This window comes from Paralichthys olivaceus, chromosome 9 (genome assembly GCF_024713975.1).
Source record: "Paralichthys olivaceus isolate ysfri-2021 chromosome 9, ASM2471397v2, whole genome shotgun sequence".
Taxonomy (NCBI): domain Eukaryota; kingdom Metazoa; phylum Chordata; class Actinopteri; order Pleuronectiformes; family Paralichthyidae; genus Paralichthys; species Paralichthys olivaceus.
In genome coordinates this window covers 16,306,098-16,328,927 of record NC_091101.1, presented here as the reverse complement: position 1 = coordinate 16,328,927, position 22,830 = coordinate 16,306,098, and the positions used below count along the sequence as shown (strand labels likewise).

General features: G+C 43.6%; 2 protein-coding genes across 3 annotated transcripts in view; one reads left to right on the top strand and one right to left on the bottom strand.

Moving 5' to 3' along the window:
• The first annotated feature begins 2,580 nt into the window (after window positions 1-2,580).
• Window positions 2,581-13,460, top strand: bicc2 (bicaudal C homolog 2). The gene is made up of 19 exons (XM_020086742.2): window positions 2,581-2,938; window positions 3,997-4,043; window positions 4,442-4,511; window positions 4,647-4,726; window positions 4,838-4,999; window positions 5,104-5,157; window positions 5,396-5,611; window positions 5,702-5,950; window positions 6,063-6,194; window positions 6,413-6,602; window positions 7,684-7,817; window positions 7,906-8,111; window positions 8,676-8,781; window positions 9,217-9,256; window positions 10,998-11,161; window positions 11,980-12,199; window positions 12,299-12,468; window positions 12,682-12,781; window positions 12,888-13,460. Exons 1-19 carry the CDS (start codon window positions 2,665-2,667, stop codon window positions 13,016-13,018), a joined length of 2,745 nt encoding a protein of 914 aa, XP_019942301.2. The 5' UTR covers window positions 2,581-2,664; the 3' UTR covers window positions 13,019-13,460.
• A 3,551-nt stretch (window positions 13,461-17,011) lies between these two features.
• The window catches only part of spock1 (SPARC (osteonectin), cwcv and kazal like domains proteoglycan 1), a 91,327-nt gene continuing 85,508 nt past the window's right edge, over window positions 17,012-22,830 (bottom strand). For both annotated transcript variants that reach the window (XM_069531567.1, XM_069531568.1), the window contains exons 8-12: window positions 22,648-22,767; window positions 22,148-22,369; window positions 21,421-21,483; window positions 20,721-20,858; window positions 17,012-18,415 (exon numbers count right to left, since the gene is read on the bottom strand). In XM_069531567.1, the coding sequence (XP_069387668.1) occupies window positions 18,219-18,415; window positions 20,721-20,858; window positions 21,421-21,483; window positions 22,148-22,369; window positions 22,648-22,767 (740 nt within the window). In that variant the 3' untranslated portion in view covers window positions 17,012-18,218. The remainder of the gene's footprint in view (window positions 18,416-20,720; window positions 20,859-21,420; window positions 21,484-22,147; window positions 22,370-22,647; window positions 22,768-22,830) is intronic.

Here is a 22,830-nt window from a genome sequence, read left to right as displayed (position 1 = left end):
GTATTTACACTTCTAATGACTTGGGTGTTAATCACACATGACCTTTATGAATTAAAGGCATGTCTGAAAGGATGTTAACTATGAAAATATGATGCTGAATCTGTGTTTTTCTCCCTGTGACCTCAGACAAAAGCCTTACCAGGACATTCTCCTGATTTGTGCTATGGGACTGTCAGACTTTAAATATCATCAACAACGTTAAGAGAAGGCACATTTTCTGTTATGTTACATTACAAAAAAAAACAAGTAAATGTAACAGTATTAACTCACTAATGGAGTTCCACACCACACTACCCTGTTCCATTGGAGATAGACTTCTGCATTAATATGAAATTGTATTTTGAAAATGCCATTTTACATCGAGGACACACTTTGCAATTTGGTATCTCCGTGTTAGAAATTAAATCTAAAAAAGGAATACCTGAAGGAATACGTTCTGAATTTCTGAAAAAGTCCATCATTTCTAAAATCAATAAATTGTGGAGATTCAGCTCACCTAAGGAAGGCATGTATTTTATTTTCAAATAAAGTTTCTGCATAGTCATGAATTACACATGGGGACCTCCAGTATTTATGAAGCTGTCTAATGCAAAATTAACCACATTTCTGCCATTAATTCTTTGACTTCTGGCATTTGTAGTATTTCTCTCATCCACAGTTTCTCTGAGGACACGTACATATTTGTGAAGGTATTTCAGCTCTCGTCTTACTGTAAATGTGTAATGTGCAGAGAGGTGGTGGAGAGAATTAGTAGACTGTGTTTCATCCAAGATGAAAGACTCTGGTAAATGATTTCTCACTATGTATGTGCACTCTTTCTCTGTATTTATCAGTCCACATGAATAAAGGATTCACTCGCAGGTTCAGGGGTTGATTCAGTAAACCGTCCAGAAATCATCAGTCACTCAGCAGGACAGTTTGGCTTTTATCTGCGGTGGCCGTGGGTCAAACAGTGACGCACGCCAAGACACTTTTACTGGAAACATGCACTCTTCCAGTCAGACGGGTCCAAAACAGGGGGCTGAAGGGAGGAGCTCTGCAGTCGTGAAGTGAGATTTAACTTGGAATAAGTCACATCTTGACTGGTTTCCATGGTGACACAGTCATCATGACTCTGGTGACTCTCGCTTAGCATCCCCCCCGAGCAAATAAGTCTAGCCTGCAGTAATTTGTAATGTTAGAGAGATCTTTGCAGGGCAAAATAATGTTTGCTGACTCGCCCGGGGCAAAATTTGTCTGTGCAATATGGAAAACACAGAGTTGAGCTGGAAACAGCGTCCCGCTGGACCTGACTAATTGAGCAGTTTGTTTTTACCCATGTTTCAGTTTGTTCTCAAGGTTTTATGTTTGAAAAATTGAGAAAAGATGGGAGTTTGCAATTCCTAAGCAATTTCTGAAATTGCTCCTTTTTTGCCACTGAAGTTTATTACTCTCAGGCTGCCTGAGTGATTACAGACATGTGGGTTTAAAGGCAGTAGCCTATAGGTGCCAACACTTATTTGTGTATTTTGTTGATTTCACTGTAATCCAACAACTATTTTAAAAAAACAACACAACACACACATTCTCTTATACCTTTACTCATTCCAAGAAGAAAAATCTTCATCAACATAGTAATACACCATGTTGTATGTGCAAGTACTTTACTTAAGTGTATAAGTGTGTAACTTCTTTACTTAAGTACAGTTTTAAGGGGCTAGTATTATAACTCAGGAACATTTTAGGGAAATACAAATAATTTCTACATTATACATATACATGACAGTGACAATTACAGATTATGATTTTACACACATGATAAACTCGTACAACACAGTTTATTGGTCAAAGTTAAAACAGCAGTTCCCAACATTTATTGTTGTGCAAGCCCAAGCGCTGTGTGTCTTTGTCATTTTTTCAACCTAATTGATAATATCACAACTTTGTAGTTTACATTGTCGTATTAGCACCTAAGTAAAGTTTGGACTTTTTGGAGCATTTCTTCTTTTTTTTTTTTCTCGAACATTTTTGCAGGCTGCCCTTCCAAACAAACACCGCACACTCACCGCTGTGAAACAATCCTCTTCACCCCGACCTCTGGAATCCCAAGCCCACATAGGTCTCAGTCAGAGGAAGGGGAGGGAGGGCAGCTATAGACGGACGTGCAGTGGAACCCAACTGGATGACCCCTTTATTTTGTTAGCTGTGTGGGCCGGTGTGAGGATGGTTTGCAGGATGTGTGTGTGTGTGTGTGTGTGTGTGTGTGTTTTTTGTCTTCTCCAAGGTTTTGGCTATCTGTCTAAATAATCTGTGGATGTTGAACTGGGGATTACAGAGGATTTGTTCAGTGCAGAGTGAGCCTGAGTTGAAGTTGTAGATTTTGGGGCCATTCAAACAGAGAGGACATGGCCGGTGTGGAAGTAAAGAAGTGGCTTTCCGACAATGCAAGGCCACGGCAGCAAATCCTTCAAGCTTCAAACAGCTTGGAGGGAGAGAGAGAGAGAGAAAGACTTAGATTTGAGTACTAAATTAAGTGAAGGGGGCGGGGGATTTAAAGAAAAGGCACTGGGGGGGTGTTTCTTGCCCCTCTCTCCCCCTTTTTCTCTCCCCTGCCGGTCTCCTTGGTCACACATGCACACATACCACTCGCACACACACCAACATTGACGAGGGCTCAGTCCTGCTATGGCCACCACCACCACAGAGGAGAGTTCTCCGGTCCCGGCCTCCGTAGCACCCCAGCAGCCTGACTTGGAAACTAGCGTAGAACCCGGCTCAGCGGTGAAGCCTGAGCCCAGCGAGGCCCAATGTGACAGAGAGGGAAGAGAAGATGAGGAGGACGCGGGAGGAAGAAGCTCTGTGCCAGGGCAGGAGAGTGCAAGAGGGCAGAGTCCTGACCCGGAGTGGCTGGAGGAGAGGTTCAGGATCGACAGGAAGAAGCTGGAGAACATGTTGTATGGTGAGATGAAATGTTAAAAGATGGTACAATCCTACACCTGGTTGTCACATACGATTGTTTTCATCCTCTGAAACTTTCTCTGTTTCTGACGCCTATGAAGGCCTCCCTGCGTGCTCCTCCCTACCCGTCCTTGTTATCTGCCTGACCTTGTGTGTCTGTCAGCGCCTCCAGCTGGCTGCTCCCTGGTTGTCACCATCATTTTACCTGTCATCCACTAAACTCCTGTTGCTGTATCACCATGATTTATGACCTGTAATTGTTTATGCATTCAGGAGTCTTTTCCCCCTATTATTATTCCTGTCTCTGAAGCAGGGGTAACTGCCTCTGTTAGTTATCACTGCTCGGCAGGTTTATGACAAATGCCTCCCCTGTGTTAGGGGGGAAAATCTTTCTGACAGTGCGCCACTGCTGCAGATAAGGGCCGATGTTTGTCTGTCTGTCCTTGCAAGGCCTCTCGATGGGAAGGCGCTCGAGCCGGTTGAGCTGTGATCACTGTGTGGCTGCTTTAATGTGTGTGTGCAGCTGGGGCTGTGCTTTTGTAGGTGATTATTGCACAGCTCACTCTTTCAGGTGATAATCTGTAACACTGCACTTGAGATGTCAGTCTGATGGGCTGCAGAGCTGCTTTTTTTTGGGTCTCACAATCCTTCAAGATATTGCAGTCGCTCTGTAATGTTTTTGGGGCGAGTGGGAGGTCTTTGCGTCACCAAATGCCATCAATGTCTCTGACTAATTTGTGGTCGCCCCCCCCATCCACCAACGTCTCTCTCCACCCCACACTGTTCTCTTACCATTCCTCAGCTCCGGCCAGCGTAACCCAGAGCGATGATGAGGGGTGAGGGCGTTCCTTTGGCTCCCCCCCCCCCCCGTACCCTGTAAATGTCACCCTGGAACGATGGCCTTTTGTTCCAATCACTTGGCCGAGTAAACATTTAAATGTTGACTTTGCACACATGTTTGATTTTGAACATTATTGTGCAGTTAACAGGAGAATATGGTGCAGGAACTTTAAAGTACCTATGTATGTTCTTCATGTTTTCTCTCCTTGTGTCTTTCAGCTCCAAAGCACGGAGATGCTGAGACGGGCGAGAAGTTTTTTGAGAGAGTAAGTAAATCTCCACATGTATTTTATTCATGAACTAAAGGATGAAATAGCACAGAGAGAAAATTCATCTTTGTTCCTCAGTAATCGTCCAAACATGAAACCTCCCACCTAAATGCAGCCTAGAGATCAACAAGAGCATCCCAGCCAACAGTTTTAACATTTGTTTCATACTCTGCATCCAGTGATGACTGGTTTTATGGAGGTGGTAATTGCAGTCTTTGAAATGCAAATGAGGCTTTGTATGCTTAGAGCGACGAGATCTGCTGCGTGTCTGCATCAGTCGGTTTCGATTGAACGTGCTGTGATTTGTGTGTGTGTGTGTGTGTGTGTGTCCAGGGCGCATACAATGACCGCCCCGTCTTTCTTTGTCACTCTCTCTCATTGTTTCTGCTTCTCAGGTGATGAGAGAAACCAACACTCAGGTGAAATGGCCGTCCAAGCTGAAGATTGGAGCCAAGTCAAAGAAAGGTGACGGTCACGTGGTTCTCTATGTTTCTAGTCTTGTTTTACTCTTTGCAAAATTGGACTCATTTGTCTTTTACGCTGTAACCACAGTTCATGAACCCTGTGGGACTTTAAAACCAAACTTTTATTTTCATCTAGATCCACATGTGAAGGTGGAAGGGAAAAGACCCAATGTATTGGAAGCAAAAAAGAAGATCCTAGAAGTGCTGGAAACCAGGGTGAGGCTGGTACTTGTTTCACCCCAAAATATTTTATATTGAAAACCTTTGCACTTTTGTAGAAGTATCTTATAATCTGCGCAAATGACACATGGTTTATATAAAATCCAGGTGAACAAGGTGACTCTGAAGATGGACGTGGCCTACACCGAGCACTCCCACGTCATCGGGAAAGGTGGTGGAAACATAAAAAAAGTGATGGAGGTCACATCCTGTCACATCCACTTCCCTGACTCCAACCGCCACAATGCTACGGGAGAGAAAAGCAATCAGGTTAACAGTCTTTGAGGTGGCTTTTTAATGAGCTTCCAACGGCTGCTTTGAGAAGAATATAAATGTCATTTAATGCCATTTATTTTTATTACAACGTCCTCCAGGTCTCCATCGCCGGGCCCATAGAGGGAGTGGAGGAAGCCAGGACGAAGATAAGAGTGAGTGGTCAATGTGTAATTTGAAGAGGCTGCACAGGATAGATTTTTGTTTGTCCCAAAACACAATTTCCTCACTCATGTCAGACGCAAGGATCGATAGAGATTAATAGCATGGCTGTCACAAAGAAGACAGATATCTTAAAGTCAAAAAGCAGTTTTCTGTCTTTGTCTCTCTTCATTTCTCTCTCCCATCTTTGTTAATTCTTCTTCCTCTCTATCTCATCTTTCTCTGTCCCAGGACCTGCAGCCGCTGTCCTTGACCTTTGACCTCCCAGTCAGTCTGGTGCCCCAGTCTCTGCCAGACGCGGGCTCACCACTCATCCAGCAGGTAATGCAGACTTTGGGGGTCAGTGTGAGCTTCAGGGCCATGCCCCCCCAGCCTCAGGCCCAGCCCCCCTTCTATGGAAGCTGCTGCACCGTCTGGGGCCTGCAGGGCAACGCAGCTGCTGTCAAGGTTAGTAAAGAGAAACTGAATCCTCTCCACAGATGATAGCATTTTAAAATAAGATAATTACATTAATATCATAAAATCATCAACTGGCAGAAGGCGACTTGCATCCTGATGGACCTGCTGCTGGGGTCAGAGGTCACAGGTATAGTGAGCAGCCAGCTGGATGTCACCTCTCAGCAGCACCTGTTCCTGTTGGGTCAGAACGGAGCTCACTTCCTGAGCGTCATGCACCAGACCCAGACCCAGATCATCTTACCAGACCTCAGTGCTCCGCAGAGCCCCCCCTCGTTGCTCATCCAGGGCAGCCCTGATGGAGTGTGTCTGGCACGGCAGCAGCTCATGGTACAGTGGGGTGTTTTGTTCAGGCAGAATTACGCTGTGAGAACATTGCTGAGCTGTAGAACGGGATGTTTTTGCTGCTGTAATATAACAAATGTTCTTTGTGCTCGTCCAGGACTGTTTACCTGTGTGTCTGATGTTTGACATGCGTGAAGATGGAGAGGTAGATCCCTGTAAGCTGGCTCAGATGATGCAAGACCTGGGAGTCTTTATCAGTGTCAAGCCCAAAGTAAAACAGACCAGCAAGGTGCAGTTTTACCCACGTAGCTTTGCTGCTTTCTTGTTTTAGTCACCATCTGAAAAAATGGAAATTTTCTTTTTAGTTTTGTAGGCTGCCAGTCCCCATCCTTTGCTTATTTCATGTACATGCCATTAAATAAGAGATGTGTAGTTTGATGATGAATGTAAACGCTGCGGTGAGTTGAATAACGATGTAAACCTCTGGTGCTGGTGTATATTTATCAGTCAGTGGTGGTCAAAGGGCTGGAACGGAACATCTCCTGTCTGTATGAGGCCCGTCGTCTGCTCCTGGGGCTGGATTCCTGTGAGACTGCCAAGCTAATTGAGGTGACCCCTGACCCCATGCTATCCGACAGCGGGCTGACCAACTACTGGCTTAACACGTTGTTGCAGCAGCTTCGACTGTCTGAGCAAGGTGAGGATTCATTCACATACTATGTTTGATCAAAAAGAATGTTTAGATTTTTTAAAATGTGGCTAAAAAAGACATCACAACAGACAGCAGTGCAAATGTTAACCTGCCCTTCCCTCCCACATATCTAACCTGGTCGACACTGAGACAAATGAGCTGAAACCAGCAGTCTGAAAACAGACTGCAGCAATTCTTACTTTGCCCCTGGGCTGGTTAGAGCCAGTGGCCAGAGGCATAAAGTTTTCTGGTTGTCTATCCCATTGTGACCACGATATCCAGAGAATGCATTTGGGGAGTTCCTTCAAATTTGGTACAAACTTTCAGTCAAACTCACAGATTAACTCATTGGATTTGGGCGGGTTTGATTTCTTCAACCAAAAAAGAGCAATTGTCACTTAGACTCTAAAATGTATTGATTAGATTTCAGTGATGAAAGACCAAAGGTCACAGAGACCTCAGGTTAGTCTGGAAAAAAATGATACAATCTTTCTAGTTTGTATTTTTTCTCCTTATGCCAAGATAAACACGTGAAAGATTCATGCTAACAACTGACACACAGCTGCTTTAGGGAAAAGGAGAATGCAAAGAACTTCATCTTCTGTAATTTGAGCTTCCTGCAACAAATAGAAAAAAAAAAACGACGTTATATCTTCTGTAAGTAAAGGCCCATAGTGGGATTTTACTTCTGCTTTCCAGTCCACATTATACGGTTCTATTTTCATAATGGATTTCTTTGTCCACAAGTATTGTGTGGTGTTTTGACCCAAAACCATTTGGGATGTTGGGTTTTAAGGTGAATGAGATGTAGGCTGAAAGAAAACATTTCGTCTGAATCAGGCTGGTAACATAATAATTATAGATTCTGTTTCTCTTACTTTGGTGCACTCTACGTTTATCAATATTTCTCAGCTTATCGTTTAACCTTTTCATACAATTTAAATTTTTGGTTATTTCTATTTAAGCAATCTTTTATGCACACATTCAAAATGTGCAGGGGTTATAGACACTTGTGTTTTTTTTCTGTCTAATTTACTTCTTACTATTGTAATTTTCCTACTGTCTGTCATGATGTGCCCGTCGTTAGGTTCTGTTCCTGCTCCCACTCCAGAGGTGCTGACTGGTACCAAGGCCCGCCCCTCACCTCCACCGGGCCTTAGCTCTCATGCTGACGAGGGGAGGACAGGACTGAAGGGAGCAGACAGCCGGCCACTGGAGAAGGTCTGTCACTGTTTATAATCATATATATATAGAACATCAGATAATCCTCTGTGAGAATTTTATTTTCTTATTCTCTTGTTTTCCTCAGATCCTGGAAAATGAGGACCAGTCTGGTCAATCCGAGGATGAGAGCTCTGAAGTTATAATGTCATCATCTGAGGTGCGTGATGCAATTAACAGCAGCATCAGCAGGTTGGGACTGATGGCTCGGAGGGGGAGTCTCCAGGGCCCCGAAATTGTCAAGAGTTTTGGCCAGGGCCGACGCCATTCAACAGGACAGGCGTTAACCTACAGGTGAGCACTCATGGACCTGCCTCTTTCACTTTACATCAACTCCCTGACTCCTAATACTCCTAATATTCATCTGAGAACCAAACGCAAATATATATGATTAACCCAATAATGTGTCTGTGAAGAGAAGAGTTCCTTGTTGTGGTAGAGAGAAAAAAAGAGGGGAGTGTACGGTAATAGCTCAGGTGGTCTACACACACACACACACACACACACACACACACACACATGCTCATGCACACAGAAGCACAAAAGCACACACACCTGCGTGCACTACATCTGTCGAGAATCCAAGATCCTATAAATTTTGTTAACACAGAAGGCCGATGTGGACAGAGTAATGCTTGTTGACCTCATCTATATTTAGTTTTTCGCTGAGTCACTTATTCTGTTCCTCTGCAAAGTTTGCAGTGCAGTGCAGTTTTAATGGAGCAGCTAACGCACTACGTATTTTCCACACTGAATTTCTCCTGTAATAATGCTGTTGCTGGTCTTCACTTAAACATTGCACATGGCCATCATAGTTTAACCCTATGTGTGTGTGTGTTTGTGTCCTGAATGTGCCAGATTGCTGAACATAGAGACGGAGGGAGGGAGGAGTGAATGGAGGAACAGCCTGAGGAGAGACATGATGCTGGCTCCGGATGTTCGCACTGACTCATCAAAGGCTGAGGTGAGGAAAAACAGGAACTGAAGGTCCTCTGTACTCTCACAAACTGATGTCATGTATAAATCATAGACTGTACATAAGGTCTGGGCAACCTTATATGACTACGACTTATTCCAAGTAACACATTTTTTATTAATTTCTGTGACCCTGTTGTAGAGGTAAGGGACGAGAAGACAGATTGAAAAGAGGGGGAACATTTTTTATTTGTTGTCTTATGTAACCCTCTGCTCAGATTTGATTCTGAGAATGGATTTTTGTGTTTGCTTCGCCTCTAATCTGTCATCTCACCCTCTCAAAGGTTACTGCATGGTGGATTAACAAGTTTACTGCCACAGCAGCAGGAAATGTTGTTGTATGCAAGTGATTGTTCCCTGCGTCTCCTCAACAACCAATTTCATGCATTATTTACCCACTCTATTTCTTGTTTGTGCTTTGTAGGATTATGACTATGAGAAGAAGAAACTACTGGCAACCAGAGGTTAGTGCTGCTAAATGTTTCATGTCTTTCTATCTCTACAGGAGCTCTGCACAGGTTTCTGCAGCAACAATTAGCGGACTGCTGAACAAGTATTTCTTTATCATTGATCTAGGTACAGATGATTGTATTGTAAACCACCACACGTTGCTGTTTTGCTCATCAAAAATCAATCCTTACACAAGCAAGCTGTTGCTTTTAGAGTTTAAGATTGGAAAACTTCGTACAGCACTCCTTAGAAACCATCAACAGAAGTTAGTTCAAGTTTGGGTAATATTGATGTTAATAGTGACTTCATGTCAAATAATTAGGCAGGTTGAAGTAGCCTTTTTAGTTTGAGTGTGTTATGCAGGCAAGAGGCAGGGGTTCTGATCGGGGGGGGGTGGTTCATTGCTGCTCACTGCCAAGACAACTGATTAAAGGGACCTGTTTATGGGCTGCACTCTGCCAAAGTTATAATAGAGTAGCATTGGCTCCCCGACTGAATTCACACAGGGCAGAACACAATGCAGACAGCACACACATGTATGCCGACAGATGTGTGAGTGAGTCCATACATGTGTGGGAACACAAACACACACACACACACAGAATACCAGCTCATCCATCATGAAGAATGAGAGCCACTGGGAAGATCTGCAGCCAAATGGTACTAAACTCCCTCAGTGTTGCTTTATGGGAATATGAATTAGCAGTTTGAATGGGCCATCTGCCTGGCTGTCATTAAGACACCCATATGCCAGTGTATGAACGGGACATTTACTCAAAACACACACACACACACACACACACACACACACACACACACACACACACACACACACACACACACACAAGCATGCACGCACACACTCACACATATCACACATGCACACGTGGATCCTGTTTTGGTGGCAGAGGAGGCCCAGGGTCTCTTGTTTGTCATGAGTGTGTGCATCATTCTCACTCACCACAAACTGAGTATTATTAATTTTCTTGCCCCATGTTGGCAAGAAGAAGAAGAAGCTCTGTTTGAGATTCATTATTTATCAGCAGAAGTGCAGCTTGTTTGATTCAGAATATCAGAGAAGACGTGGAAAACATGCGATGCATTTTCACGATGGACCGACTGCAGATAGGAGCATATTTGCATGCTACAGATAGTATCAATGAGAATATGACAGTGATGTGCAGTGAAAGTGTATATATCTGTGCAGCTGAAGGTTTTCTACAAGTGTGCACGCTCAAATCTTTACCTCGGTGCTGCCACGATCAATGGTTTCACAATAGCAATGGAACAAATAACATTGGTAATGATGATGCCACAGATTTTCACAAACTCTCCAGTTCCCCTCAGTTCTATCGAGCTTTTCAGCTTCTTTTAGATTATTGTTTGGTTTTATTTTTACATTTCTTTTACTACTGTCATGAGCATTGTTTGCAGCATGTGGCTCGTTTGTGCAGCTAAAGACCCAGATATTTACCCCAGGAATCGGTGGAGAACAAAACAGCGTTAAAAGGAAAAGGATATCAGACCTACATTTGTTGGGTGCCCTGAAACATGCCTCATGATCTAAGAGCTAAATGCGTAAGCACCCAGCGGCCACTGTTCATTGCATCATTTTTAAACATAGCCTAAATATGTTGATGCATATCAGTTACGGACACAACGTGCCTTTACTTCCCTGATTGGCCTAATAAACCCATTAAGACAGGATGAATTCTGCATTTTTCCTCGATATGTCTGCTGCATATCTTACATCAGCCATGCAGAGGAAACCTGTGGTCACTGAGGTCCAGACGCCCACAGACACTTGGAGTGGCCTTGGATTCTCCAAGTCGATGCCAGCCGAGGCCGTCAAAGAGCTCCGCAACATCGGCCGCCGCAGCTACAAGCCCTACCTGAGCACCAGCAGCAGCCAGCAACAGGTACACAGACTTTAATGCTGAATTCAAGTCTGCGACAAAAGGAAATGGACCTTTGGCTTTCTTTGATTGTTGATTTTATCTTTGAGCTGCCTTGGGTTATATAACTTTGCTGAACTTGCCAGATTCTTTTGAGCCGCTTAAGCTGTCTTTTGTTGCAATGTGGGGAAACTAGGACCCCTGTGGTGGCCGGCTAACACGGTCTCATTTATTGTCATTGCCCTCCGACAGTGTGAAGCATTTATCTCACTGTGTGGTAAGCACAGCCAATTTGTCCACTCAATTTCCTGGGGTCTGATACCATCGCCTTGGTCAACACAACTACTCCTCTGCAACCTGTTTACCTCTCCGCAGCTCTTTAAAATCCTCCTGAACAGGCGTTCTCTCACCGCTCGCTATCGAGTGATGGAGAAGCTGACTCACTTAGGTTAATAAGAGCAAGAGGTATCCTTCACTGGCAGACACAGGGAGCTCTGAGGTAGCACTCTCCATGCCACCAGCATTGATAATTTGAAAGAGTGCTATGATCACAGGTCAGCCACCAGGGGTAAATGAACTAGATCACAGACATGATTAATAGCTTCTCTGATTGAGTCTTTGGAGCAATTGATATTATGTCCACTCAAACCTTCGGCACACGAGAGAATTTGTAATCACTTGAAGACATTTGTCTCGTGACCTCGAGCACGGAAGATGGATGAAAGACGGAGATTACAACAGAAGAACAAGGTGCTGCTGTATGTGTAAAATGTTTGAGGATGAAAGAAAACATGATAAATGATCTGTACACTGAAAAAAACACTATTTCTCTCTCTTTGTAGTCATGGGCTGCTCAGACAGGGAAGATGTGTAATGGGAGCAACTCGGTGAACTGGAGGGACAGACGTGGATCTGCATCTTCCTACCTGCCTATCTCTTCCTCTTCTTCCTCCTCCTCTTCTTCCTCCTCCCCCTCATCACCTGCCTCCACTCTCTCCTCGTCTACCTCCTCCTTCCCTGATTTTGTGTCGTCAATGAAAAGAGGCAGAAATGAGAAACCTTGTGAGTTTTATATTTCTGCTTTGGGATTTTGAGCTGACAAAACAAATGCTCATTTAAAATGGTGGCCTTCCCCTCTGATCTTTGACCTTTGACCTCTAGCGGAGAGCTACCCGAGCAGCAGCGGCAGCTACTTTGAAGGCGTGTGTTCATCGAGGAGGGCTTCGACCTGCAGTCAGCGGAGCCCCTCCCCCCAAATCACAGACGACCTACCTGAGCTGCTCGTCCAACTCGGCCTGATCAAGTACATTGATGTGTTTGAACAACAAGAGGTAAACACATACAGAGCATAGACTCGACTAAAAGTGGAACCAAATCATCTTGATTGCCCCTGGTGGAGAGTTGTAGTCTAGATATTCAATACCATAAAAATGGGGTGAAACATCATGATTGGCAGCCAAGCCTGACTCGTGACTGGTTTGGCATGTTACAGTTACGTATTATGTACAAGCATCATGATACATATACTCTCTGTACTCATCCAGATTGACTACCAGACCTTCCTCACTCTGTCTGATGAGGATCTGAAGGAAGTGGGTGTCTCCACCTTTGGAGCCAGGCGCAAGATGTTATTGGCCATCTCAGGTGAGAATCTCATGTTCTATAGTTTTTAATTCCGACCTGCTTCTCCATCTTTTTTTCACTTTCCTCATCTTGTGAGAGTAATTCACTTGTTTATCCATCAATCGAGATCTCACCAAGAGCAAGAGGAGGCTCTCCGACACACCTGCTGTGAAACCTGGATACCTGGAGGGCGGTGCGAGTGGTCGACTGCCACGAATCATGGATCTAGAAGTTGCTGCTCAGAGTAACCGCTGGTGATAGGAGACGTCGTTCTGAGCTGTATCTGACCAGCCCGAAGCTGTTTATTATCTGAAAGTGTGCAGGGATGCTGTTGTCAGAAGAAAAGTCTCATCTGCTTCTCATTTTCTATGAATGATTAAATGAGCAACCATTATATAAACATTTAAATCCAGTGCCTTTCACCTACAGCCATATCCCAAAGCTTTTTTTAAAAACAAAATTAAGACAAGGAGGTCTTTCCTTTCAGTCCTCTGACTCTACAAGAAACAAATATTTGACAATGAAGATCATTTTTTTCTTTTGTGGAATCTCTGTTGTTTTGCCTTTATTATGCAAATGTATCTTTGCAACCACTACATTTATGCAACTGTACATAGATATCTACCAAAAATCACTCGTAATATTGTTATGTATTGTAATATGATAGTGATGATAAATAAAGTTTAGCTTTTAAGATTTATCCATGAAAACTTTGGTGGTTTTGGAATGTGTTTTTTTATTTGGGTTAAAATAAGCAAAAAAATAAAAATGACAATTTGCAAAATCACGATAAGCGTCTTAAACCCATGAGGCACCTGGGCGTCCCCGAAGACAATGTTTGTCATTTGAAATCCCAGGGAAGCAGCCGTAGTTTCATCAACTCAGAGCCGATATCACTCCAGCAGAGGGCACTGGTGTCAAGCACTGTGTTTACAGATTCAGCTGCGTTGCATGAAAATGAATGGATTTGTCTCAGGGGGACACAATAGCATTAAAGAATTAAAATATACAGTCACAGCAATCAGTTAATAACAAAAGTCATTCAAAGACCTTAATATGTAAATACATTTGTTGAGTGAAGGTAATGTGACACTCCTTCTAATGAGGTTGGTCTCGCCTGACTGCTCACCTGAAAGTTCCAATTTATTTTATCGCTGTCGCCAGGAGTGAATCCACTGGAACTGCTTATGAATTGTTTCCTGTTTCATTTATGTAGCAGAGGGCTACACCCAGCAATTGTGTGCTATCGGAGGGACTTCACTGGCAGAGAGTTGACGACAGCAGTTTGATCTCGCTCTAAATTTGTGTGTTACCACATCGAGAGCGACTGATCCGTAAAACCTCCAACTGGGGGCACGAGGGGTCTGATCTGCTCAGATGCTTCAGAAGCTGCAGGCTGGTACAGTGGCAGCCACGCATGAACGAGAGCGTGAGTGGAAGTGGTGGGCTGTGACAGATTAGGGAGAGATGATCCCTATTTATTACAATGTCTCTCCTAATTACAAAGGCAGGGTTTAGAGCCATGATCCTCAAAATCTGGTCCTCGGGCTTTGGTGCAGCACTGGATTTTTTATTCTGTCAGGTAGTTAATTGCACTCCCTTGTGGCAGCAGGTCTAAGTCGGTCCTTGATCACACAGCTAGAATGAAAACTATCTAAAAAAACAGCAGTGCTCTAGACCCTGAGGACTATGGAGAGTCACTTGGACTTTTCACCCACTAAAGTGGCAATCATGGAACATGGCCCAGATACATGGTGGGTGTGCGGAATGAGGCTATGAGCCGACTCCATGTGCAACCTGTCCTGTGGTCTAAACTTGATATCAAGATGATGCAGTGCAAGTTAACCGTTTATAGTATATAGGATGTGAAATTATGGTAGTGTCTCCAATGTTTCTTGTTTGCTTATTCTCAGGCCATTGATCAGTCATGTGATTGACAATCACCATAGACACAAGGTTTATTTACAGAGTAGCTTGGCAAACACAGAATTACATGAGGGGGTTGACATCACTTTAATGTTTATATGGTGAATAGGAAGCTGGTGCCCTGTGATATGCTTGCGACCTGCCTAGAGTGTACCACACAGTTCTGTGCCTCACCGTGTGTGTGTTGTCAAAGTGAGAGGTTGTATGATTGGGTGATTTGCCAGTGATCTAAATTAACACAAGAAGGATGCTTGAAAAGGTTTATCCAGATTCGCTCCAAAATTGTATTCCTGATTCTTCTGGAGGTCATGCCCCAACCCTCCGCACAATTTCATGGAAATGGGCAGAGCAGTTTTAAAGTAATCCTGATAACTAACAAACAAACGCAGATGAAACACCAACCTCCTCTGTAGAGGAAATTAGAGTACTAACAACTGAGACCTTATAACTACATAATAACTGAAACATCATCATATGATGGTAATTGACAAACTATATAAAACCATTTATTTATTCTCCCCATCAAAATAACCAACTGCTTAAAGACCCCCCTCTCAGAGCAGTGGAGGGATTTACATGACAGAGAATCAGTCTGTAGACAGTGAAAATGCAGCCAATAAAGACATGAAAGAGAGGAATAAAGTGCCCCGAGGATATAACACAACCACACAACTTCCTTACTGAGATAAAGATAGAACTCACTCCAGGATTAACAATAATGAGACTGTGTGTGTGTGTGTGTTTGTGAAGCCAGTGAGGGTTGAAAATGAGCGCTGGTGTGTGATAAATGTGTTTTGTGGTTAGGAGGCGAAATGAACTGCCATGTGATTAAAAATGTGAATATTTTGGGCTTGTGATTATTTGAATATATCCTCATTACTTGCCCATGATAGCCTTGTGTGTAAAATGAACGTGACTTCTGGTTATTGCTTTAAGTTGGGAGTATGCTAAGTAAGAAAGTAAGAAAGAAAAGAGATTTTGGGGAGGTAAATAATGTGGGAACACAGCCAGTTACACCTCTGCCTCCTACTGTTGAAGGATGAGAGGACGACCTGAAGAAGTGTCCTTGAAATAACATACAGTAGCACATTGTTCCAATTTACTTATTTTGTAGCTACAAACCAAAAAGATTGTAAATAAAGATGGATGACATGACAGCTAACCAAAAGTTAAGAAAAATAATCTTGACTGGCACCTGACGGCTGGCTTTAGCATAGGTCATAAACTCTGCCTACTCCATGTTAGCAGATGGGACATGAACCAAACTGCACGATATTTTCCCCTCTGTTCCTCACATCACCTTTGTTTTACAAACTATCTTTGTCCAGATGAGAAAAAACCCCACTATAAATGCTAGGAAAGCCGGCCCATAGGTGGTGATAAAATCTACATCTGTCAACCGGTATATGCATCTCCACTTCCTTCTGTTGTACAAAAATGAAGCCTAAATATCCCACATTCGGTTGCAGCCATTTTGCACTTTTGAAGTCATTTCTCATGGAAGAGAAGAGAAAATGGGAAAATAATAAAAGGAATGACACCTGTAGGATTATGCTAAACCTTGAAGATGCAGTGAAATAAGCAAAAGTCACACCCATAATTCACACAAGGCATTATGGGACTAAGAATAATGTAGATGCAGGAAAGAGCAGCAGAATTGAGACGAACAAATGAGGCATTTTCTTTACAGCTTTTGTCATGAAGCCTGAGGACAGCAGAAGACGCTGCAGAATTGGGTGATTATACATCTCCCTCCACATTTTGGCCTAATTTAATGCACATAGTTAAACCCGTCGTCTATTGTGTCTGACAGAGGGTGCTGTGTCCTGCTTATTAGGCTGTTTCCAACCAGAGGATTTAGCTGTCCTCACGTCTGGTTGTTGTTACAGTGTGTTTTCAAAGTGCTGAGCGCGCCGTTTCAAGCCAATGGGGTCAGCTGTCCCATTAGCCAGAGATTTTACAAAAACACTCATTAAGCTTTTCATGTTCTTTTGCTTGCCCTGCTTGCTTTGTGAGTCTGCTCTCTCAAAGGCAAATGATAAGGGAAGTTTTTGCAGCGACCATTTAAATCTGCTTTTGACTGGGGAGGCTGCGTTCTCAAGGTTGGAAAAGGTCAGAATTGATGGAGGGCTTTGACTGCTCTATTGCAGAGACATCTGAGCTACAGAAAAAATAAAACCCAAAGCACTGGAAACTCATATAAATGTGTTTGTGGTTTAGAAGTGAGGAAAAGACGTGTTTTCATTAAATCATGGTTTGGCAAAATAATATGAAATACGAGAGGTGGTGGAACAGTGGAACAGCAGACACATGGACACAGAGCTGTAAGGTTCAAAAGACACCCAAAGTGCCACTTTACTTAAATTTTCAAAGTTACAAATAAAAGTTCACTTAGTTGACATGGTGGAGATTTCAATTTCAAATTACTGAACATATCCGATGTTGGGAGGCAGAACAGAGCCTCTCCTCTGCTCGCCCGACTTCATGTGTCCTCCCAGCTCAGGAGCAGCTTTTTTTTTCCTCTAGTGTCCATGCACAGTCAAACAGCCTCAGCAGCCCCAACTGACCGCTCAGTAAAAGTATAGATGGCTGAGATGCTGCAGATTTTGGACTGTAGGCCTTGCAGTTCGCTTTTTCTACGCCGCTATCCCTCTGCAATGCAACTTCCTACCTCCTGAGATTGGGAGAAGAACCAAAGAGACACTAGACAGCATCAACATAGCAACAAAGTATTGTAGCAGCCAAAGAGGCATCACTTTCTGTTTGAGATGCATAGAGCTAGACCTGGCCAGGGAATCTCTCTTTTACAGAAACACGATGAGGAACATGCAACAACAACGACAATACATCATTAATCTCATTGCTTCCCGGGCTTTCTTGGACATTCAGGATCAACGATTAAATAATTTACAATCCTCCATGAAATAACAGAGGGGGAGAGATGGGGGGGGGGCATTGAATTGTGGAAACATTAATGAACACTCGAGAAGAATGGACTGCTGTTGGGGGAGCAGGGAAAGAAATCCCCCTTCTGGCCTTTCCTGGAGGAAACATATTTACATCCAATACATCAGCTGATATATGTGGCCTCACAGACTGACCAGAGGCCCTGACATGGGCATACAGAGATAGAAGGAGGAGCGATAGAAGAGGTTAAAGGAGATAGAGAGAGTAATAGAGAGAACAGAGAAGAGTCCTTGTTAGAAGAGGTTAAAGATGACGGGTTTGGGGGAAGGTAGAAGCAGAACGTGGACAGAATCTAACACGGGGCTTGACAGTTGTTGATGAAATCTAATAGGCTCTCTGTTTTCTGTCTGAGGAAACACTTGAAAAGGAAGAGGTTGGATGAGTTTCACCCAAGAGAGAGATTTGAATAAGGGATGGGCATTAAAGGAGCAAGTTCAGGAGCCAAACGATGGACTGCTGCCAAGGTAACAGGAGGAGGAGGAGGAGACATTGGAATGGCTTCAGATCTGTGCTGAGTTAACGGAGTTTCCTGGTCGGGCTGATGGCAGAGTAAAATGAAGCGGAGCTACCAAACGTAGCCAACCTCGTCATCCTTGTCGTCTTCCTCGTCCTCGTCGTCCCAGATGGCGCCTCTGGGGTGGATGCGGCCCCGTCTCTTCTTCTGCCGGCTCCGGGCACTTGGTGATGGCTCCTCCTCCTGGTCGTCGAGGAGGATGACTGCTCCGCCACTGCCAAAATCCCCTGATGTCTCCTGGTCCTCGTCTGTGGGGAAGTTTGCAAAATCATAGAAAAAAAGATCTCTGAGTATTACAGCTTGTACAGTGTGTGATTCCATCCCATAAAAACAGGTAGTGTACGGCAGCTTGTGGTTGCACTCTATGCTGCTAGTTTGGTTGATCATGAGAGTTTCTGTATGTCTGAATTTTAAGCTCAATACTGGACAAATCTATCTACTAATTCCAGATGTCTTTTTCTGTCTGTATGTGGCTCGCATAGCTCGAGAACCGTTCATCTTATCAGCTTCACACACGTCATGTTTAATATTAACGGCCTAGGGATTTTGACATGTTATACAATCACACCAGAGAGGTGTGGGGAGGAGAGCGCAGTTGCTGCAACATGCACAGAACACGAGCCCACTTCCTGGGGAGCTTCCATACCTCTAATTGGCAGGATAAATGGAATGGCGATAATTATTTCTTGTTTATTTAAGGCATATTTTATTTTAGGTTGCTAGGTTGCAAAACACACGCAGATTCTCAGCTGAATTGCCCATGTCATGCGTAAATACATATTTAATTATGATGACCTGTGGTTGGCAAAACTCCTGTCTCTCAAACCTCACACAACATAACACAGATTCAAGTGGTTGATTAAGTAGCTGTCTTAGTGGTGTCTGGCTCAGCCCAGATTCATTAAGTTATACATGGTAATAAATAAATCTGTTTTTTTTTCTTGCATTAATCTTGAATCTGGTGCAGCTCCTGACCAAACAGGAGTCGTTTACTCTGCTGCTGCATCCAGCATTTTCTGAAACCTGGACCCTGAAATCCTTCTGTTCAAAATAACCTGTTTACACCTGGGTGTAAGTGTGCTCTGGTTGAGTGGCACTCACAGTGTTAAAATCAGTTTGATGTCTTATGGACAAGTCAGTGGAGAGCGCAGTGCATTGCTACCTGTTTGCTCTGTGCAGGGCCAAATGGGAGACGTCCAACCCGCTGCAGCCGGAGGCCACTCAGAGTTACACATGAGCTTGTTAGACCGGAGACAAAGAGCTGCTGCTGTCAGACAGTGTGTGTGTGTGTGTTTGTGTGTGTGTGTGTGTGTGTGATGGCCAGAGAGACACCTCATCAATACTGGAAGCTGCAATTACTGGCTTTGGACTAGACTGGCATTCGAGCAGGGCGTAATCTATGACTTTGAGTCGGCTGTTTGATTGGTAATCAGTATGTCTCCCTGGATTCATTCTTGCTAATTATTGTTCCTTTTTTTCCAACTATTAAATCCCATCATTGACTTTTTGAACATTCCCACTGAAGTTCCACTGTTTTCTGGTGAACTTTAACATGACACTCTTGTTGCCCTGTCCACACTAATGCAGATATTTTGCAAAACAAACTTTTCCCTCAGTGTTTTAAGTCACTAAAACAGAGATTTTTTCCAATGCTCTCTGTGTCCGTGCGCACATGTCACCATTCAGCCTTAAGGAAACAAGGATGTCACTCGCCAGTTTTTGCTTTTCGTAATGAGCATTCGCCAGAAACAAGACTAGCCATGGTGGAAACGTGACAGTTGACAGGAGAATAATCTCACTGAGCATTGTCATGTTCCATGTGGCATTTGACAGATCTTTGATGGAGAATTTATAGCCATCTACTGGCCCGGCATGCTTATTTATGTGTTTCTAGTAGTTTTTGCATCCTCCTCTGGACAGAGATATTTTGTTAATGAAGGCATGTGGATGAAGATTATAAATTTCAATGCATGAGAAAATATCAGTTCAAAAAACTTCCTGCAGTAGCGTTGACAAGGGTTTAGTCTGAATGCAACATCAACAGCAGTTCAACTGTTTATTCTCTTCCACAAGGTGCAACTCAGACACTGCTCCAAATTCATATTTATTACAAATCTTCTGACACTGCTCTCTGCTGACAAGCATGACAGATTCTCCTACTTGTAAGACGCTGGTCTTTTATCAAAGCTACACGTGCTAAATATCTGAGGCAGATAGAATCAGACATATGACTGATGGTGAACCAGCCAGACTCTTTCCAGAGGCAGGCCTAATGTTATCTATTTCTTAAATGATCACTGTTGCATAGAAGCCAGCACAGATAAAGACGGGGAGAGATACCGAGCGAAGCAGTAGAGCAAACTTGATTCTCGTCTTCCACAGATAACAAAGCGAGAGAAAAGAATCAGAGCTCTGACTCTGAAAGACAGTTATTGGGATCCAATTTGGGCAAACACAACACAGCCAAACCTCAGTGTTGCTGAAATGAATTATTCGTGGGTGTTTGCACGTATTGTTGTGCTCCCTTTGTGTGTGTGTGTTGTGGTTTTATACCGCAGTTGGGGTTGCCCTGTTTTCTGGAGCCAGCGATCTCGTTGCCATATTTGTCCACACACCAACACTGGCCGGTGCTGCCATGGCACTGGGTTGGTTTGAAGTAGCCCTCCTCGGTACAGCGAGGAATATAAGAGCCTAGAATCAAAGGGAGAAAGGGAATGAAAAGGAGGCAGTGATGAGATGAGACAGAAAGCTCTGGGAAGATCAAACCGACATAGTTAAATTGGTAAAATCTGATGCCAGGTCAGCAGAGGTGACATGTACTGTATGAGTCCTGTGGTTGCAACCAAATTTGCGTGTTCACAGAGGGAGATCAACAATCAATTACTGCTTCGAAGCTTGAAAGGCAAAACCATACATCCTGTTTAAGGTTAAGCAGTCACTTTCAATAGAACACGTACAGGCACAGGCACACGCACACGCACACACACACGCACACACACACACCAATTTTGTGTTACCTTCATTTGACCCAGTCTGAGCTCATTTTTCAAGCTTTTTTTCCTGCTGTTGTTGTGAGCTGGATCACTGAATGTTCTGCCCGTAGGGACGAAACGACACGTGTACAAAATGTCAGGATGTGTTTTATTGTATGTGTGTTTTTTTGCCTGTGTGAGTCAAGTGAAAAGGGACACAATTTGTCGCTTGTGTGTGTGTGTGTGTGTGTTATTGTTAGCATTAAATGCCATTAACTGACCTATGAGGCTCTTCCTTCGACTCTGATTCTGGATCCTGCTCTTTTCAGTTTGGCAAGGCAGACCTGCAACAGGGTAACATACAAAATATTTTAATAAAAAGTGCTTTTTTTAGTTTCCTATTCAACTGGTCAAAAAAACCCCTACTAAAATCTGGCTTTTGTCTCCACTGGGAATGGATACAATCGCCAATCACTCCATGATCTAATCACTCTACAGGGGACACAAAAACAGGTTTTTATCGGCTCCGGTCCAATCAGCATTGACACAAACATTAAACCTGGGTGATTGTGCTAATTTCTTTATTTTGGCAGTATAGACCTTGGTGCTGCACCTTTTCTTTTGTGCTTTTATGACATGCACTGAACTCATTGGTTCCCGACACGTGGGTTTAGTGACATTGAACATGACTAATCAGGGGAAAAAACAGATTGGCTAGCTCCTCTCCTGGAAATGGAAAAAGAGTTAATTGCATTAAAAAATATAAAACCCTCATATACCGACCACATACCCGTCAGTCTTTCGACCAACCAAACACCAAAATATTATATTAAAATGTCACATTTTTCAGTTATCAGCTTGTTTTCAGTCACTTCATCAATGATTGAAAACCTGCATCAAAGAAAAGATTTCTTACCTGTTTTAGTGCGATATAACATTCAGGTTAAATTAGCAGTTAAGTAACAAAAAACAGTTTTTAACCCTCATCCCCTGCCTCCCCTCCCTCACCCTCAGGTTTCTGGAAGCAGTAACACCACTCGTTGTTTGACAGCTTGCCGTCCTTGAAGGAGTCGCACGAGTTGAAGAGGGGCTTCATGCACAGCTCATACTTGTCCAGGTAGATAGCGCTCAGCTCTGATTGGTCCAGCAGGAGGTCGAAGTTCATGTCCAGCTTGTTGAACATCCAGCCCAGTGAGTCCTTACAGATCGGCAAGATGCTGGTGTCAAAGTCTAGAGGACGAAAGAAGAATAAATAGAAAAACAGAGACAGAAAAAACCTCATTGATGTGAACAGTTTTGAAACTAAGGAACACGTCCATGTCACACTGAGATGTGTTCAGGCATGTTGACATTACAGAGAACAGAGCGGGGTCGCTGTCGACATCACTGCCAGCCTACATGACAGCTGAGAAGCAGGACCGTTCAACGGGAAAGGGCTGAACTCACACACAGGCGCAGACACTCATACACACACACACACATAGATATTGCGGGGGGGATGTACTCACGTCCAGTGGCAGAATCGAAGCTGTCAGAGGATTTGAGATCTCTGTTGGCATCGAGGTGGAGAACTCCGAACCAGTCCTTCAGTCTGGCAGCCAGACTGTGAAGCTCTGTGTCAGTGCAGGCTATACACACACACACACACACACACACACACACACACACACACACACAACAACAACACAAAA

Excerpts from the sequence above, each read along its gene's own strand:
- bicc2 (XM_020086742.2), top strand. The coding sequence starts at position 2,665 with ATGGCCACCACCACCACAGAGGAGAGTTCTCCGGTCCCGGCCTCCGTA. Across the intron at positions 7,818-7,905 it reads ACAGCCGGCCACTGGAGAAG|ATCCTGGAAAATGAGGACCA; the intron begins GTCTGTCACTGT and ends TGTTTTCCTCAG. Across the intron at positions 12,469-12,681 it reads ATGTGTTTGAACAACAAGAG|ATTGACTACCAGACCTTCCT; the intron begins GTAAACACATAC and ends GTACTCATCCAG.